The 18,983-nt window shown below is 60.8% G+C and overlaps 1 protein-coding gene across 19 annotated transcripts; it reads left to right on the plus strand.

Annotated features, from left to right (window-relative positions):
- Window positions 1-323: 323 nt before the first annotated feature.
- ARHGEF1 (Rho guanine nucleotide exchange factor 1) lies at window positions 324-18,901 on the plus strand. 19 transcript variants are annotated; one of them, XM_082710855.1, is made up of 32 exons: window positions 355-390; window positions 490-783; window positions 3,231-3,371; window positions 5,405-5,447; window positions 5,536-5,619; window positions 6,074-6,187; window positions 8,154-8,252; window positions 8,437-8,479; window positions 8,673-8,919; window positions 9,344-9,373; window positions 9,627-9,726; window positions 9,874-9,970; window positions 10,044-10,079; window positions 10,234-10,371; window positions 10,970-11,075; window positions 12,233-12,400; window positions 12,681-12,826; window positions 14,229-14,375; window positions 14,691-14,773; window positions 15,002-15,127; window positions 15,236-15,350; window positions 15,466-15,566; window positions 15,766-15,843; window positions 16,068-16,143; window positions 16,215-16,382; window positions 16,863-16,950; window positions 17,062-17,148; window positions 17,401-17,471; window positions 17,565-17,651; window positions 17,969-18,132; window positions 18,226-18,328; window positions 18,538-18,901. In XM_082710855.1, exons 3-31 carry the CDS (start codon window positions 3,346-3,348, stop codon window positions 18,307-18,309), a joined length of 2,952 nt encoding a protein of 983 aa, XP_082566981.1. In that variant the 5' UTR covers window positions 355-390; window positions 490-783; window positions 3,231-3,345; the 3' UTR covers window positions 18,310-18,328; window positions 18,538-18,901. The 19 variants fall into 19 exon arrangements, with proteins under 19 accessions (XP_082566969.1, XP_082566981.1, XP_082566968.1 ...); XM_082710851.1 differs by lacking the exon at window positions 355-390 and adding an exon at window positions 11,620-11,631 and having other exon boundaries at window positions 426-783; XM_082710840.1 differs by lacking the exon at window positions 355-390 and adding an exon at window positions 11,620-11,631 and having other exon boundaries at window positions 426-578.
- The last annotated feature ends 82 nt before the right edge of the window (window positions 18,902-18,983 follow it).

Here is an 18,983-nt window from a genome sequence, read left to right on the forward strand (position 1 = left end):
AAGAGATGCGACAGAGGGGAGGGACAGCGCGGAGAAGCAGGGCCCGCCAGCGGGAGGAAAAGACCCCCCCACGGAGAAAGGAGGGCCAAAGGGGCAGACAGAGAGGGACGCGGACAGAAACGCGCACAGCTAAGTAAAGAGAGAGAGGAAGACCAGGAGACCCAGACGGAAAGCAGGGGAGGCTGCGGCGAGACGGCCCCCATCCCGCCGGGGAGGCGATAGTGGACACCCGGTGGAGGCGAGAAGCGTGGAGCCCGCGACCCGCCGACAGACAGACGGACAAAGCCGGGAGGAGCCGGGCGGGGCCGGGGCGGGGCCGGGGCTGGCTGGTCCCCCGCCGAGCGGGGAAGGAGGGGCCCGGCGGGCTGAGAGAAGGGGAAGGAAGCGGAGGTGCCGGGCGGGCGCGGGGCGCGGGGCGCGGGCAGGAAGCGGGGAGGGGCGGCGGGGCGGGGGCCTCCGGAAAAACGCCCCAACTTCCTGCCCCGCCAGAGCCAGGAAGCGGGAGCCGGGACGCAGGGCCCGGGATCGCCGAGCCCGACCTCGGGCACCCCGCCGGTCACCTCCCCTCCGGACTCCAGGTACACGATCCCGGCCCCGCCTGGCCTCCCGCCCCTAGGCTGCCAGGGGAAGTGGAGAGGAGGAGGGAGGGGGCCGGGGCGCTGCCGGCCGTGCTGGGGCCTCCTCCGCGCCCCTCAGAGCCAGCGGCCGCCCCTCCGTGGGCCTCAGTTAACCCATCTGTCAAGGGGAGCAAAGAGAGGAGAACTAACACCTGCCGAGTGCCCAGTAAGTGGGGATGAAGGGTGCAAGGCCGGGGTCAAAGCCTCGCAACTGTCCAGCGGAGGACGGATGATCACTCCCATTGTACGGGTGGGGAAACTGAGGCTTAGGGAGCGGAACCGACTCGTCCCTGGGTCCACACACCGTGCGACCGAGTGGAGTTGGGATTTGAACTTGCAGGTGCTTTCAAGTACCGTCCTCCAACCCCACATGCTTTAGGGCCACCGAAAAGGAAAAACGTCAATAACTGCACCGTAGGCCCCTGTGAAGCTGGAAGTTGCAGAGCGCGTTTGAAAGCATTTTTGGGAAAGCCCTTTTTCTGGGCCATTAATTATATACCCTGAGAGACGGGTTGTAGATGACAGAGCTGGAGATCTTCCCCCATTGTACAGGCGGGAAGACTGAGTCTCGGGAAGAAGTAATTACTTTTTGCAGGTGACACTGCATGTCAGGGGGAAAGGTACCATGGCACCCAGGAGTTTCGCTTTACAGTCCCGGCAAAGTGTGCGGCCGGGGCGGTGGGGGTGCCGGGAATATTAGTGTCTGCCTTGGAAATTCAGCTGTTTCCGGAGTTAGGAAGGCAAGATAGGGTGGGGAACCCAGGCCTGAGACTAAGGGCCAGGGGCGACTCGGAGATCTGGGATTGAGCCCTGGGCCGGGGGAGCTGGAAGGACTATGAAGTCTGGCTGGGGGGGCGGGGGCGGGGGGCGGGGCACGGTAGAGTGACAGGGGCAGTCGAGATACGGAAACGCCAGCCCTCCAAGGCAGGCCAGAGCGGCCCTTTCTGGCCAGCGTGGCGCAGTGGAGCGCTAGAGCGGCCTGCGGGAGGAGTAGAGTCTCCGGGATAGGAACCGGGTAGCGGCTAGGCTAGAGCGGCTAGCGGGAGGAGTGGAGCTGGAAGCAAAGGTAGACGCTGGGGCAGCTAGAGCGACTGGGAGGCAGGGGTGGGGGACTTTGGAGCCGGCGCGCAGAGACTTCGGTTCTGGCTGCTGTGGTGGATTCTCCTACGACCAGGAGCAGGTGAGGGACGCGGCTCCCGGCGGGCGTCAGATCCTGACTCCGCAGGTCCGCCCCATCATCCCTGGCCGTGCGCCCCGCCACGTCCCTTGTAGTAGGATTTGGGGCCCGCGTAGACCCGCCACGTCCTACGTAGGATTTGGGGCTCGTATAGATGCCCCACGTTCCATATAAATTACAAGTTCCAACAGACCCACCAGTTTCCTGCTTCCCACCCCCGGAAACTCGGCTTCTTACAGATGTGGGGTCCCCATCGGTCAGTATCACCCCCTAGAATCCTGGGTCTTGGGACCACCACATGCGCCTATAGAATTTTGCTCCCGTTTTAAGTCTCCATAGGTCCCCTAGACTGGCTGCTTTACCTACGGAATCATGATCCGGTGTGATCCTCCGTGTAGACCGACTTGTTTGAACTTGCCAATAGAAGAGAATCTGGAGCCTTACACTTTCCAAGGGCCCCTTGTGAACTTACCTTGACTACTCTGTATTTTTAGTTGTTTACGGCTTCCGGAGGTTCTTGGGGACCCGGGTCATCTGCTCAGTGTCTTATAGACCACAAACCTTGCAAGGAATCCAGGTGCCCATACAGTCCCCAACTGGTGCCTGCTTTGCTCTAAGACCCACACCTCTAAGAACCTTCTAAACTTTCCCCGACTGCCACCACCCCCAGTCCCATGGACACAGTGTCTCTGCTGCTGGACGGTTGGCTTTTTCAGTTGCTTACAAACCCATCTGACCGCCTCAGTGTGTGAATACCCTTTGTGGTACCCCCTCACCGTCTGTCTTCTAAGCAGCCAACCCCGCACCTTCCCTTCCAGAATGCTTTCTGAGCCCTAAGCCTCTGTGGAGCAGCCTGAGCAGCAGCCCGCACTCCTGCCCGTCACAGTGCCCACAGACCTCTGATTTCCCCAGACACCCTCAAGGGATCAGATGTGCCTCAACTTTGGTTCAGATTTTAGTTTCCTAAGGTTGGGGTGGGCGGTGGGATTCCTCGTGCTCTGAAGGAGCACATTCTCATAGTTAAATGTGTGAACTCTGAAGTCAGACCACCTGGATCTGAATCCTCACTCTGTCTCTTAAGAGCTGTGCCTCAGTAAAATGAAAATAGTTATAAAACTGACCTCCAGGGGTCATTTAGAGGATTCAGTGAGTTAATACCTGTAAAGCAATAATGCTATGCCTGGCATATACTTTATGACACTTAGTGCACACTAACAGTTAGCCACTGTTTCGTGTTTCCAAATGCAGAGGTAATAGGCATAAGGTACATGATTGGGGCCTGCCTGGCCCTGAGCATTTGCTCACATGATATGTGTCCTCTCCTTTGCGCTTTTTGGAATCTCCCTGCCTCTGTTGAACACACACACACCCCCCCCCTCGCTGCCCCCGCGGTGGGGTGAGCATGGACCTTCGATGTGTGTGGTCACGTTTTCCAGAAGTTGCTGCCGGTGGCCTGGTGAAGGTTTTCTGTCTCCAACGGGAGTACTAATTGTATGGGGTGCGTGTGGTTGTGAGCTTGAGTGAGTTCAGATGTGAGAAGCACTTGGAGCAATGCCTAGCACGCTGTTAAGTGCTAGGTAAGTTTAGCTTTTGTAATAAATAATTGCTTTTGTGGGGTTTTTTTGTTTTGTTTTGTTTTGTTTGTTTGTTTTTTGGTGCCGGCTTGCAAGTTTATTTACGTGAAGATTTAACAATGCTCAAATCTTAAATCACCCGAGCTTGGAGGTGGACAGAGGCGCTCTATGGAAGAGAAAGGGAATGTCGTGTGCCCTGGGGAACCCATGGGATGACACAGGGACACTCCAGAAAGCATCACTGTTTCATGGTCATAAACAAAATCCTACCCACCGTTTATTGAGTGCTAGGGAGGAGGCCTGTGGAGGAGGCAGAAGGGTGAGCCTCAGGCAACCGGGGCTGGAAATAGCTTTGGGTTGTGGGGGGATCCCCCTCCGCTCCCCTCACCACCCCACTGGTCCACCCCTCCCCACCTCCTTCCCGCCTGACACGGGCTCTGGTGGCATTAGTCAGACTAATTAAGGACCGAGAAGATGGTGGTGGGAAGACACAGGAAAGCAGAGACTCTAAGGGAGATGATGGGAGAGCCGGGGAGAGAGAGAGACAGTGCATGACACAGTGACTCGAGGACTCAGGTGGCTGCAGAACCAGATGTGGGAAGACAGACACTGACAGAGGGGAGAGACAGCAACGGAAGCTAGGGCAAGGTGGTGGAGGGGGACGGAGGGCAGAGATGGTGGGAAAGGGAGACAGGTCTGAAGGGAGGGAGAGAGGGAAGGAGACCAGGAGAAGAGAGGCAAAGACTTCAAGCACATTCAAGGGACAGACAGCCAGAGGACAGATAGCTGGCCACGGAAGGAGAGCCAGAGGGACAGATAGAGGCAGGGCAGGGGAGACAGACACACCTTGGGGATGAGCTGGCTAAGGACCATCCCTTGTTTTATGGGATTGGAAGCAGGGGAAGATACCAGGTCCCCGAGGGAAAGCTACTTCTGGGTCTCTGGAAGAAGGTTCAGAGTTTTGTTTTCTTATGTGGAGAGAGTTGGGGGTTGGGGGATTTGCCATTAGATTTCCTGTCACAGGAAGTGGGGCTGGTGGGTTCAGAGGCAACATCCGGCCCCAAGCCTGTCAGGTCTAGGAGAGCAGCCCCCACACACCCCATTTATCTCCTTTCTACCTTTCCTTTAACCTTCCCAACTCTGCTAGCCCCCAGGCCCTGCCTCCCTAGGACCCAGCCTACAGCGCCCTCTTCCCTCAGACCCAGGAGCCCAGACTCCCAGTGCCTCCTCACTCAGACCCAGGAATCTAGGCTTCCAGCCTATCCTTCCTTACACACAACCTGCAGCCCTCTCCTCCCTCAGACCCAGGAGTCCAGGCCCCCAATCTGTCCTCCCTCAGACCCAGGAGTCTAGGTCCCTGGCCTCTCGTTCCTCACACCGAGGAGTCCAGGCCCCCAGTTCCTCCTCCCTCAAACTCAGAAGTCTGGGCTCTTGGCCTCTCCTTCCTCATACCCAATCTGCAGCCCATTCCTCCCTCAGACCCAGGAGTCCCGCCCCCAGCCCCTCCTTCCTCAGACCCAGGAGCCCAGACTCCCAGTGCCTCCTCCCTCAGACCCAGGAATCTAGGCTCCCAGCCTGTCCTTTCTCAGACCAACCTGCAGCCCCTCCTCCCTCAGACCCAAGAGTCAGGTCTCCTTTCTCAGACCTAACCTGCTGCTCCCTCCTCCCTCAGACTCAGGAATCCAGGTCCCTGGTCCCTCCTCTCTCAGACCCAGGAGACCAGGCCCCCAGCCTGTTCCCCATTAGAGACCCCAAATTACAGGCTTTCATGGCCACAGCTCTCTTAGTGACCCCGGCTCCTGGGCCTCCATCGCTTCCCCCACCCTCCCAAGGCTCCCTGTTCTTGGGCTCCCCGCCCTGGCTAGCCTCTGAAGGGCTCTTTGTCGCCACACAGAGGCCCCATTGAGCTGTGGAGGCCGGGTTTGGGGCGGGGGACACTGTTTACTCACCTTCACACCTGGGCCAGGAATCTGTGAGTAACCACCCTGTGCCACTGTCTCCTGCCCCCACTAACCGCGGCCCCTCCTGTTCCTCAGCCCTGTGGAGCCCATGGAGGCAGAGGACATCGCCCGCGGGCTGGTGAGTGGAGAGAGCCTAGGGGCAGGGGACTGGGGGGCTGTGAGTTGGCATTGCACCCCCAGCTGAAGCCATCCCTCCTCTTCCATAGGCCCCAGGACCACCGCGGCCTGGCCTGGTGCCAGTCAGCATCATTGGGGCTGAGGATGAGGATTTTGAGAATGAGCTGGAGACGGTGAGGGGGAGATGGGGTGGAAAAGCTTCTGTCCCAGCCTCCGTGGGCCCCAGCCCTCAAGTCCCATCCTCAGTGTCCCCTCCCTCCTCAGGTCCCCCGTGGGATGCTGGCCCCCACCTCCTTTAACTGCCTGTCCTTCTTTCTGTAATCTGGGTACCACAATCCTAGTTCCCTCCCACCCCATCCTTGGTGTCCCATTATAGCGTGGACTCCCACCCTTTTAACTCTAGCCCCGGGTTTTTTCACCACCCCCCTTAATCGCAGCACCGATCCCTATTCCCCATGCTAATGCTTGTCCTCATAACCTGCCGTTGTACCGCTGACTCATCTGCTGTCCCTGACACCAGCCCCAGTCCCAGCTATTACGGTGTCATCGCTGCCAGGGAGGGGAGAGGTCAAGCCCAAGGTGCCGCTCTGCTCCCCACTGTCTCACCGCCTCGCTCTCTGCCCTCAGAACGCAGAGGAGCACAACAGCCAGTTCCAGAGCCTGGAGCAGGTGAAGCGGCGGCCTGCCCACCTCATGGCCTTTCTGCAGCACGTGGCCTTGCAGTTTGAACCGGGACCCCTGGTGAGGGCGGGGCTGCGTGGGCAGAGGGAGGGCTGAGACCCGGATTGGCCACCCAGCTCAGTGAGACCGGCCAGAGAAGCCCAGCTGGGAGGGTCCAGGAAACAGATCCAGAGCACACAGCGTGAGATCTAGAAGAGAGAGCCAGAGTGCTAGGTATGCGACCCTGGCAAGACTGCGGGTGCCCCGTCAAATCTCCGCAAGGAGCGAGTGCAGGGGGGAGGGTACTCAGAGCTGGGTCAGGCAGAGAGCAGTGGAGACTCCAGAAGCCAGCAGAGCCCCGGGCTCCCCACCCCTGTTCCCTGCCAGTGGTTGTGTCACCCATCCATAGCCCCTCCCGCTGACCCTGGAAGTGGAATCCTCTTCTGCGGCCTCAGCAGGGGCCACCCGTCCATCATTCGGGGCCCAGGGCTGTGGGAGGGAAGCCCCTGGCCTTCCCAGGTCTGGCTGCCCCAGAAACAATGAACCACCACAAGCAGCACGCACAGCAGAGCGAGCAGAACTCACTATCCCAGATAAGAGGCAGAAATTTCCTGGGCCCTGTCAGGGGCAGCCATGCTGCCCTGTAAGGTCTGGAGAGCCCAGTGCGTGACTCAGGAAGGAAGATGCCACTGTGCAGGCTGGAGGGGGGTGCTCTGGGGACAAGGTCCTCGTCGCAAGGAGACCTAGGGTGGCCCAGCCCAGGCTGCAGCTAGGGTGTAGCCCGGAGCACTCGACCGGACTGGAAGTGCACAACAGGGTACATCCCCCCACCAGCCAGACATGAGAGAGCTGCTGGGCTGGGATGCCCAGGGCTCCAAGAAGGAGGGGTGCATCGACTGACCCCAGAGCTTCAAAAATGGGCAGGAAATCAGGAAAATGCCTTCTCTCCAGAAGAGTGGCTGCCCCTCCCCTGTAAATGGAGGCTGTGCCCCTCTGGGCAAGGAGGTCCCCCTAGCGAGCCTGAGCTTTCTAGAACTTGGGCTCCTGAACTCAGCCCAGGGAGGGTGCTGACTGCTATGTCCTTTTACAGATGTGGAAACAAGCCCAGCCAGAGCCGGGGGCTTGGCCGAGGTGACCCGGGTGGCCTCCAGCATTCAGACTCTGGCCTGCTGCAGCCCCCTCGCCTCATCAGCTGGGCAGGCAGCCAGGAGATAGCTGTGGCCCTGGGCTGCTTCCTATGGGCCTCTTGTGGGGTTTTGTCGTGGAGTTTGGGGGTGTGCAGAGATTGGAAGTGTTTATGGCAGGAAAACAGAGTCCTACCCCTACTAGGGTAAGGCCTTGGCACACAGACTGTGTTCCTTACCCAACGAGAGACCCCAGGACTCATGACGGGTGGGAGCAGGCAGCGCAGTGCTGGCACTGCCCAGCATGGGGCTGAAGGGCAGGCAAGCTCTGGGGATGAGTGGTGAATGAATGAGTGAGCCCCACTGGTCCACCTGGTGATTTGCCCAGCCCCCACTGTGCTCGGGGCCTCTCTGGGGCACCGATGAGCCAGAACCTTCCTCCCTCTCTCTCACATACATACACACGTGTGTCCCTCAGGTTTTTGCAGTATTTCTAGGCTGTGGGTTCTAGGGGAACAGGCTTTCTAAGTTCTAACCCCAGCTTTGCCACTAAGTAAGTAGCATCGTGACCTGGGGCAAGCTACTTGAGCCCAGTGTTCTCATCTATAAAAGGCGATAACAACCAGTGATCACGACTGACCAGGTGAACGTGGACCAAGGGTTAGAACAGCACGCTACAGGCCCCGGGATTCTCAGTGTAGTAGGAGACAGCAGGAAACCAAACCATAGCCACTTCACAGGATAGAAAATGAGCAAATGGTCACGCTGGCCCCCAGGGAGGCCAAGAGAGGCAAGGGCCTGGGTGTGGGGGTGGTAGATACCAGGGAGCTCTTAACCAGAAGACGTGAGCCTCAAGCTTTTCAAGGGAGAATGTGGTTTGGGGCTGGGAGGGAGAGGACACGTGATGCTCTCTGTCTCCCCAGCTCTGCTGCCTGCACGCAGACATGCTGGCTTCCCTGGGTCCCAAAGAGGCCAAGAAGGCCTTCCTCGACTTCTACCATAGCTTCCTGGACAAGACTGCGGTGAGAGACACCTCTGAGGGGCCCCAATCCCCCCACAACCTGGTCCTGGGGAGACTCGGTGCCCACCTGGCCCTCCCTCCCCAGCTCCCTCCCCTCAGACCATCATTCCCAGCAGGCACCTGGGCTGTGGTGACCCCATCTCTGCCCTGGTCCTCACCTTCACCCTGTTCTCTGGCCTGAGCAGGTTTTGCGAGTGCCGGTCCCTCCCACTGTCTCCTTTGAACTCGGTAAGGAGAGAAGGGGACTGTGGGTGAGGGAGGGGTGTCCGGCAGGGGAGCCCTGGGGTGGGAAGCCACACTCCCCTGCTCCCGTGGACAGCGCAGACTCCTGTCTTCACCCCTGGCCCCGGCAACCCAAGGAAGCGCACCCGTCAGGGGTCTGAGGGTGGGTGGGAGCAACCCCCTGCCCATGTCCCTGCAGACCGCACGCGACCCGACCTCCTCTCCGAGGATGTCCAGCGGCACTTCGTGCATGACGTGGTGCAGAACCAGCAGGCCACCGTCAGCCGGCTGCTGGAGGACTTCCGCTCCAAGCGGCTCATGGGCATGACACCCTGGGAGCACGACCTGACCCAGCTGGAGGCCTGGGTTGGGCGGGACCGTGCCAGCTTTGAAGCCCGGGAGCGGCACCTGGCCGAGCGGCTACTGACCCACCTGGAGGAGATGCAGTGAGTGGGGCCTGCCTGCTCCCCAGCTTGGCGTGGGGGTGGGGGTGGGGTCCCTGCAGCTTCAGGGTTCATTTCTTAACCTTTGGGCTCTTCCCCTGCCTTCTGGGTTCCCCAGCCCTGGCATTTGTAATTCAGCTGGTTTTGTGTTGTCTCTTCCCAGCTTTGGGGTACCCTCCCAGTTTCCAGGGCTTTCCATGGTCTTGTGTTTGGGCCTGGCGCTTGGGTCTTGTCCTTGCCGCTCCGAGCTCTCAAGAGACGCTCTTCTCTGCTGTGCTCCTCCTTCCCTGTAGCCGTGGCCCTCTCCCTCTCCGCCTCGCCTCTCTCTGTTCCTTCATCTAAGGGGCAGCACCCCGGACACCTGTGCTGGATAGACAGGGATCCAGGCTTAGCAAGTTTGTCGCAAACTTCTTCCTTCTTTTTGCAGACACACCATCTCTCCCGATGAGGAAAAGAGGTGATGAGAGAAGCAGAGAGAACGGCCGGAGAGGCATTTAGTCCCCCAGGCCCCAGGGAGGAGGACTGGGGATTGGGGCCCTGTCCTCTGGAGCCCTCTCTGCCTTCCTCAGACACTCACCTGGAACCGGTTGGGGGGCTGGGGTGGGAAGTGAATGCGGAGGGGAAGGCTTGGGGGACAGCAGTGCCCCCATGGCCATGGGCGTGTGTGTATCTGCACGCATTTCGGGGCCCTGACTGACCCCTCCCCACAGTGCCGCTGTGGTCAGCGCCATCAGCCTGTACATGCGCCACCTTGGGGTGCGGACCAAGAGCGGGGACAAGAAGTCGGGGAGGAATTTCTTCCGAAAAAAGGTGCTTCCCCTGAGCACCCAAACCTGGCGCTTCCCTCCCCAGAGGCCCCTGGGGAGCCCCGTGATCTGGGCTCCCAGGGTCTGATTCTGCTAGGTTATGGTCTCAGAGATGGAGAGCCCCCTCCTTCACTCTCCCTCCTTCCCTCAGATGATGGGGAATCGGCGGTCAGATGAGCCAACCAAGACCAAGAAAGGCCTGAGCATCTTACTGGACGCTGCCCGCTGGAACCGGGGCGAGCCTCAGGGTGAGGTACCTGGCCTCTGCCCGCCCTGTTTCCCCACGGCACCCCTGCCTCACGGCCCCATCTCTCGTTTCAGCCCCCGATTTCCGACACCTCAAAGTCGAGGCTGATGGTAATGGTCCTGAAGCTGGCTGGGGGTGGGGGGAACCTGGGAGAGAGGGTCGGGGTGCTCCTGGGCTGTGGGGAGGATGGGGCTGGAGTGCAGGCTGCGGTGGATTAGACGTGTTGGGCTCTCATTCCCCCCTCCTCCCTGGATGTCTCCCCAGCTGAGAAGCCAGGCCTTACGGAAAGGAGGGGAGGCCTAGGAGTGCCCTCCCGGGACCGGAATGTCGGGGTTCCTGGGCAGGACGTCCCTGGAGTTTCTCCACACTCTCTGTCTGGAGACAGCCCCGACCGAGAAGCAGGTGAATTTCTTGAGCGCCTCCCTGCCCCCAAGAGACACCCCTCCTCAGTTCTCCACTTACCCTGCCCTGCTCTTGGTCCCCAGTAGTATTAAGAAACCACCTCCCTTTGCTCACCTGCTTCACTGCTGTCCTCTCAGGCTCCAGCCTCTATCCTGGGGCTGCTTAAGCCCCCCTCCTTGGACTACATTTCCCATCCGCCCCCAAGGTGTCATTTCTCAGAACCCTCTCAGAGTATATTGTCAGTCCCCTCCAGGGATCTAAGGCAACTGCTTGGCCAGTTCTGGGTTCAAGTCCCAGCTCTGCGGCTTAGTCGGGTTATATCTGGGAAGCCGCGTCTGAGCCTCAGTCTTCCTAAAAGGGGTCTATCCTCTCCCTGCAAGTCCTGGCTGAGGGTCAGGGAGGGAATGGACGTGGAACCTTCCCTGGTTCTGTGGCCCCCCCTGGTTCCTCGCCCCAGCTGCTGTGGCCGTGTTCTCAGAGGCCCTTCTATCAGTCCGTCCCCCATCCCCCACACCACAGGAGGAGCTCGAGGCCCCCAGAGTGGGGGTCTTGCCATAAGGGCCTGGCAGCCATCTTTGTTCTCCCTGCCACCCCACAGGTGTTGATGCCCCACCAGAGCTGGGGGACCCACCACCGCAGGGCCCGGCCAGCCTGGAGCCCCTGGCACCCCCAGAGAGCACCGAGGAGGGTGCTGACACAGAGAGGTGCCCGGGGCTGGGTGTGGGGTCAGGGGTGCGGGGAGCAGGAAGGGGCTTATTAGGCCCTGGGGAGGGGGGGAGGTTCCGCGTGTGCCGGGGTCGCGCTGCCATTTGCTCCTGCTGTCCCCGAGCTGTCTCCACTCTGCCCTGCTCCTCCCTCTGCCCATCTCTGCCTCCTCTTTCCGTCCTCCACTTTCTCTTTTCTCTCCTCCTCTTCTCTTTCTCCTCCTGCGCCTCCTCTTCCGCTCTTCCTGGCCTCCCTCTTCCTCCTGCCCCCTCCCTCATCCCTTCTTTAGGTTGTCATTCCCTCCTCACCTCTTCAGAGCCACTGCCCTGCGCCTTGCTCCCGCCCCTGCCTCCCTGTGCCCTGTCCTCCAGCCCCCACCCTCTGTGCTCCAAGCCTGGGGGCCCTGTCCTCCTCACAGTTGGGGGGCAGGCTCTGCCCCCTGCCCGTCCTTGTGCCGCTGCTTTGGGGACACTTTGGTGGGCGGGGGAGGTGAGTTGGGTTCCATTTGGGTCCTCCTCTGACCCTGTGCCCCTCTCTCCCCAGAAGATGGAAGAGGTGGGTCTGTGGGCCCTGGGCCGGGGGGGAGGGCTAGCCCCTCCCCCATTTCTCCCAGCCCCTCCCCTCTCCCCATGGGCCATCCCCTCCCCTTCACCCTGCAAGGGGTGGGTGGGGACATCACCCTCCCAGCAGAAGAGCTAAGTATTGAAATCTTCCCTCCTTCCGTCCCTGCTCTGCCCCCCAACCAGCCCCTTGCCACAGGGAAGGGAGGGGTCAATCCTCTGCTCCTGACTGGGTTTCCTTCCCCACCCCCACCAAGTTTCCCCGTCCTCTTGACCACCCTCAGTGCCCCAACAGCCCAAAGTCTTAAGTTCCACTGCTCCTTCTGACTCTCTCCTCTCTTCTGTTGCATGTTTGGTATCTGTCCTGGTCTCCCCTACCCTGGTCCCCGTCTGTCCCTGTCCTGGTCTCTCCCTGTCTGTCCCTGACCTGGTATATCCCCACCTCTGGTCTTGTCTTGGTCTCTCCCTGTCTCTGTCCCTGTCCTGGTCTCTCCCACCTGTCCCTGTCTTGGTCTCTGCCTGTCTCTGTCCCTGTCTTGGTCTTTCCCTGTCTCTGTCCTGGCCTCTGCCTGACTGTCCTTGACCTCCGGGTCCAGGCTATCGGGGCGTCTGGGGCGCTCGGAGAGCCTGCGGGTGAGTGACCGCCGCCGGCCTTCCCGGGGCAGCCTCGGGGCTAAGGGCCGGGGTGGGGGCCGCTCCCGGAGTGACGTGGACATGGACCCCAGCTCTGCCACAGCCGTGCTTGGCCCTACCCGACGAGCCACGTAGGTCATTCCTCCCCCATCTACTGAGGCAGCCTGGAGAGTCAGGAGGATGGTGGGGGAGGGGTTGTTGCCAGAGTTAGAGAGAACTGCGTATTGGACACTGAGGTCACAGGAGAGGGGTGGGACTCTTCTTAGAGATTTGGGGCCTGCTCTGGAGGCCTTGAATGCCAAGGCCATGGGGCAGGCTGGGGGTGGGGGGATGGGGCTTGGACACTAGGAATGGAAGTCTCCTCCCAGGGATGCCCCAAGCTGGGGCCCTAACAAGGCCTCTGTCTCACAGCCCTGAGCCTGGAGACGAAGGGGACCCGGCACGGTCAGGACTAGAAATAGAACCAGAAGAGCCCCCTGGCTGGCGGGAGCTTGTCCCCCTTGGCACCCTGCACAGCCTGCCCAAGAGCCAGGTGAAGCGGCAGGAGGTCATCAGTGGTGAGTACGGGGGACGCCACCCAGTTCTGGCAAAGGGACAAGGTGCTGCCATCTCTGTGCGCCATGGGCCGGACTTGAAGGCAGCGTGTTACCACCGAGGGCCATTCATCACATACATCGTGGAACAGCCACGCGTGGAACAGGAATGTGGCTGTCAGCTGTCAAAGTGACGTTTGCTGCGAGTTTTTTTCCTAGTGCAGGGCAGAGCTGGTAAGAGCTGGAAGGGTCACATGACGTTGTATTTCTCGAGGAAATCTTTGTTTCCTTATTCGGGAAGTAATAGTTCCCACCTCAAAAGATGGTCATGGAGCTGAGGGGATTTGTGGGAAGTGTTTAATGCGGTGGGGGGCCAGGTAAGAACATTCCAGTGTGGACTTAACTGTTCAGAGGCAAAAGTAGTGCCATGGGAACAAGTTCCGGAAGATACTCAGTGTATCCTCAGCGCTTGCTTCTGGGCAGGGAGATGATGGAAGTATCCTTTCTGTGTTGATTCTTCTCTGCGATCTCGAACTGGATATGGGGTGGGCGTTTGGCAAAAGTAGAACACTTCTTTGGAAGCTCTGGTTTAGAAGTTTTATTTACACGTTGCTTAATAGTAAGAGGGGAACTCATTCGGAAGTTCTAGGGCCATAGGGGAATACTTCTTGTGTTCCAGATCCTTCTAAGGATACGAGCCAAATAGAAAGCAGTGTTATCTGGTAGAATTTTCTGGAATAATGAAAACTCACAGCCTCTGTGCTGCCCAGCACGGTTACCACCAGCCGCATAATGGCCATTGAGCACTTGAAATGTGACAAGTACCACTGACTACAGAACTGTATTTCATTTCAATTAAAATCCGAAGGACTGTTTGTGGCTAGTGGTACCATAGTGGACAGCACAGCCGTTTCCCTCATCAGAAAAATATTCCTAACATGGAATTGTGCGTTTATTGTCTCCAGGAACTCCTGGGGCCCCTGAAACCCAGGCATGCTCCCTCGTGGCGGTAGGGGGAGGGGGGCTCCCTGGATCCAAGGCTATCAACGTATGTGTAAAGGGTTATCATTGTTCCAGAAACCAAGGCCGAGGGACCTGCTGGATGCTACACACAGCCGTAGGCTTGCTGGTAGTGGTGCGACCAGCTCATCCCAGTTCACCTGGAATTTTCCCAGGTGTAGCACTGACAATCCCATGTTTGGGGAAAGGCATGGGTTCCAGGCACAGGGGACCACTGGTCACCTGGGCTGGCTGCCGCAGCCAAGGAACACCAGCAGTGGGATAAGGAATCCTCAGTGGCTGGTTCAGGGGCAAATGATTCCACCCAGGGAGAGTTATCCCTGTCCCCCAATCCTGAGCCTGCCTCTGAGACTGTGCACCTCCCCACCCCCCGCACCCTTCCCAACCGTGCCTCCTGCTCCCGCAGAGCTGCTGGTGACTGAGGCCGCCCATGTGCGCATGCTCCGGGTGCTGCATGACCTTTTCTACCAGCCCATGGCAGAAGGGGGCTTCTTCTCCCTGGAGGAGCTCCAGAACATCTTCCCCAGCCTGGACGAGCTCATCGAGGTGCATTGTGAGTGCAGGGCTGTGGCCCGCTGTGCGCTTTGCTGCCGGCTCCCTCCTCAAGGCCTCAGTGGCTCAACCAGAGCCTAGCACATTCTCCTTGAGTGCCTGGCACGGGCAGCTTCCTTTCTAGCCCTGGGGGCAGCCCTGGACCCCCCAGAGCTCATATTCCCGGGGCACATCAACAAGGGCATGGCATCGGGTGGGTGGCGGCCCCTTGGCCCCCAGGATCCAACACCTGCAGCTTGACCACCGCCTCCTACTCAGCTCTGCGCGCTGCGGCTCGGGCCCTGACAGTGCTCCCTTCCCTCACCGCTCTCCACAGCCCTGTTCCTCGATCGACTGATGAAGCTCAGGCAGGATAGTGGCTACCTCATTGAGGAGATCGGAGACGTGCTGCTGGCTCGGGTGAGGGCGCCCAGCCCCTGCCTCCCCCTGGGGTCCCCTCTTTCCAGCCAGGGACCTGGAATCCAGGCCCAGGGAGGCTGGTCTCAAGCCCCTCTCCCATTAAGACCCCGGGGTCTGGGCTGCTCACTGCAGGCGCCTGTCTAGGCTGCTCTTCCCACCTTCCCACGTGAGGCCCGGCTCTTCCCAATCCCACCTGAGACACCCTCCCTGGCCTGAATCTCACTGTAGTTTGATGGTGCCGAAGGCAGATGGTTCCAGAAAATCTCCTCCCGCTTCTGCAGCCGCCAGTCATTTGCCTTAGAGCAGCTCAAAGCCAAGCAGCGCAAGGAGCCTCGGTTCTGTGCCTTTGTGCAGGTGATGGGGAGGCCAGGGTCTGGAGGTGGGTGGTGGGGGGAGGCGTGCTGGTGTCACAGTTCCTGCCGCGTGCCCCCAGCTGGGCCACTCAGCACACTCTGCCTGCAGGAGGCTGAGAGCCGCCCCCGGTGCCGCCGCCTGCAGCTGAAGGATATGATCCCCACGGAGATGCAGCGTCTGACCAAGTACCCACTGCTCCTCCAGAGCATCGGGCAGAACACAGGTGCCAGCACGCCGGGCCCCACAGCGCAGGGCCCCAGCTTCCGCGGCGTGGGGGCAGGGCGGGCCAGGAGCTTCCCGGCTTGGGGTCACCAGGGCCTGCTTCTCCTTTGCCACAGAAGAGCCGGCGGAACGAGAGAAAGTGGAACTGGCAGCTGAGTGCTGCCGAGAAATTCTGCACCACGTCAATCAGGCCGTGCGCGACATGGAGGACTTGCTGGTATGCCTGGCCGTGGCTGTGGGCCCCAGGGCAATGGGGTGTCCATGTGCGGGGCTTGGGCGGGCCTTTGTCTTGTCTATCTCAGGGCCCCTTCTCTGGAGGCCAGGCCCTGCCCTCGGCTTGTCCCCTTCAGGGTCACTGTGGGTCAGCCACAGCCTTTGGGGCCTCCCCATGACTCTCCCTTCCCCCCCACCGGCAGCGACTCAAGGATTATCAGAAGCGCCTGGACTTGTCCCACCTACGTCAGAGCAGCGACCCCATGCTGAGCGAGTTCAAGGTGGCCCTGCCAGCCCTGCCCTCCCCGGCCTTCCCCTGCTCTCCCCTGCTCTCCGGCAGCCCTGTCCCTCCTGCCCCTGGAGTTCTCTGCTAATGCACCCTAGGAAGGAGAGCCACCCCACCCCTCCGCCCAGAGCCCCTCTTCAGTCCCAGCTGGTTGCCCCTCCTGATCCCTGCCCTCCCCTCCGTGCCTTGTGCCGACCGGGTACACCCTCCTGCCTCCAGAACCTGGACATCACCAAGAAGAAGCTTGTGCATGAGGGCCCGCTGACGTGGCGGGTGACGAAGGACAAGGCTGTGGGTGAGCGTGGGGGCCGGGGGCGGGGTGCTAGGGGGTAGGGGCAGCTGCTGAGCCTGGGCCTTGCCCTGCAGAGGTCCACGTGCTGCTGCTGGATGACTTGCTGCTGCTGCTCCAGCGCCAGGACGAGAGGCTACTGCTCAAGTCCCACAGTCGGACGCTGACACCCACACCCGACGGCAAGACCATGCTGCGGCCTGTGCTGCGGCTCACGTCTGCCATCACCCGCGAGGTGGCCACCGGTGAGGCGTGGGCGGTGACCGTCCTGGAGGGCTGGGGAGCACGTGGGGGGGGCGCCAGGGGACCCCAGCAGAGGCGAAGAAGGCAGCCAAGGGACCAGGAGCGTTGTGAGTCTTAAGAAGGGAGCCCGGCAGCTCCCCTGGGTTTGCAGGGAGCAGCCTGCTCTCATCAGTCTTGGGAGATGCCCCCTGGCTGTCTCCTGGGGACCATAGGGGAACGGGGGTGAGGGAGACAGAGTTGGGGCTTTGCAGAGGTGCATCAGCAGCTCCAGGGGTCTGTGGGGCAAGCCAGATTGGGGACTTGCTGCCTGATGGACAAGGGGTGTGAGATGGAGGCCTTGGGACAAGGCACGTGAGGGATGGCGTGAGCTGTGGGAGCCCAAGGCCACTGCAAGCAGGGGCTGCCCCAGCCTCTAGCCCACACTCAGGGGAGGGCACATGGGGGTAACCTTGGCTCTGAACCCCCCCTCCCTCCTCTTACAGATCACAAAGCCTTTTATGTCCTTTTTACGTGGGACCAGGAGGCACAGATCTATGAACTGGTGGCCCAGACCGTGTCGGAACGGAAGAAGTAAGGGTGGCTCCGGTGGATGAGGAGGCCCAGGCTGGGGGGTGGGAGGCTCCGGCGTAGGATCTGGGGGCTCTGACTGCCTGCCCTGGGGACACTGACCTGTCTCCCCAGCTGGTGTTCCCTCATCACCGAGACTGCTGGATCCTTGAAGGTCCCCGCTCCCGCCTCTCGCTCCAAATCCCGGCCCAGCCCCAGCAGGTGAGGGAGGACAGTGGAGGCCTGAAGGAGCCGGGGAGTTTGAGCTCCGGGTGTGTGTGTCTGTCTGTCTGTCTGTGTGTGCGTGTGCCACCACCACAGCCTCTCCGGCCCCTACCCAGGCTCCTCTGTCTCCATCTCCCAGCCTCAACTTTTTTATCTGTTTGTGCCCCACCCCCCACCCCGCCGCTGTCTCTCTGCCACCCCCTCCCCAGGGCCAGGGCTGTGAGATCATTTAGTCCTTCCTCCCCCCAGCACCCGAGAGCCCCTGCTCAGCAGCTCTGAGAACGGCAACGGTGGTGGCCGAGAGATGCCCACAACGGATGGTGAGCCTTTGCAGGGGGCGCCGAGGGGGGCGGGCATCATGAGGAGGCCCAGCAACCGCTGAACACCCGCTCCGGCTTCTGCCTCCCGCCCAGGCCGGACAGAAAGGATCCTTAGCATGCTCCTGCCCTACTCCAGGCCCGGCCCCGAGGGCCAGCTTGCTGCCAAGGCCCTGGAGAAAGGTAGGCCGCGGGGGGCTGCCTCTAGCCCCCCTTCCCAGCTTGCCTCCTGCCCAGGCCCATCGTGCCTGGCCTGCATCACACTCTCAGTGGTCCCAAGCCGCCTTTTCCTGCCACAGCCTCTGTCCCTACCTTGACCACCTGTTCAGCCTCTCCCTGGATGCCCTCCATCCTGTGTTCCTTGCCTCTCTTCTGCACCCCTTCACGTCCCCCAGCCCCACCTGCAGCCTGGCCCCCACCTTCCCCGCTGGGATCCCCGCTGCCAGCCTTCAGCCTCTTTCCCAGCCCTTCTTCTGACTCTGTTCCCTTGTCCCTGCCAGTGCTGTCCCTGAAGCAGCTCCTGTTTCCCTCGGAGGAAGACAGCGGGGCAGGGCCTCCCCGTGAAGGGGATGGGGTCCCAGGGGGCGGCTCCCAGAGCCAGGACCAAACCCAGGAGATTCGGGAGAAGCTGCTCAGCCTGGAGGAGACCATGAAACAGCTGGAGGTGGCACCCTGGGGGGAGGAGCAGGGTGCAGGGAGATGGAGCCGACTCCAGACTCCATGGAGGGACCCCTCTCACTGCGGACTCTCCAACCAGGAGGTGGAGGAGGAATTTTGTCGCCTGCGACTCCTCCTATCTCAGCTCGGGGAGAACGCTGCCCCCCAGCCTGGCTGTACCTGAGGCTCCTGGCCCCAGGCAGGTGAGTGGAGAACTGGAGGGACCAGAGTGGGCATGCCAGCGGCTCCCTTCTCTACAGCACCCTGCTGCTCTCTCCCTCTGCCTCAGTCTCCCTGCATGACCCCATTCTACCTCCTGCACCCGCCTCTCTCCCTTCCCTCCTCCTCCCTCTCCCCCTTCCTCCCCCTTTCTCTTCATCTCTCCCCATCTCCCTTTTCCTACATCCCCCAGGCCTTGCAAGACTGAGGGCCACCCGCTGCCACCGCACAGCTGCCACCGCATCTCCACCCCAAGGGCCTGAGGAGAGGGAGCTGGGCTGCCAGGACGGGGGGGCTGTGCCTGGGGGGGGCCCCGCTGGGATCACTGCCTCCCCGCAACCTCCCGTGGCCTGGGCTTTCTCTCCCTCCTGTCTTCTGCTTGGGGGACTCAGGGCTTCCTTCCCAGGGGGACCACAATGACCCTGCCATGCCCCGGGCCATCACAGTATTGCCGGGGGGGGGGGGCCACCCCTCCATTCCCCACCCCCAAGTGCCTTTGCTCTGTTTTTATACCCTGAATTGGAGGTTTATTTTTTAATATATATTATCTAAGGAGAGCTCTGTGTCTGTGAGGATAGGGTGGGGGCCCTGGAGTGGGTTTGGAGCCCTCCACGACTGACTGGCATCACTTTCCCGGGT

This window comes from Mustela nivalis (assembly GCF_964662115.1).
Source record: "Mustela nivalis genome assembly, chromosome: 18".
NCBI classification, from domain to species: Eukaryota; Metazoa; Chordata; class Mammalia; order Carnivora; family Mustelidae; genus Mustela; species Mustela nivalis.

Excerpts from the sequence above, each read along its gene's own strand:
- ARHGEF1 (XM_082710851.1), top strand. The coding sequence starts at position 3,346 with ATGCCTAGCACGCTGTTAAGTGCTAG. Across the intron at positions 17,472-17,564 it reads AGAGATGCCCACAACGGATG|GCCGGACAGAAAGGATCCTT; the intron begins GTGAGCCTTTGC and ends CCTCCCGCCCAG. Across the intron at positions 18,133-18,225 it reads AGACCATGAAACAGCTGGAG|GAGGTGGAGGAGGAATTTTG; the intron begins GTGGCACCCTGG and ends CTCTCCAACCAG.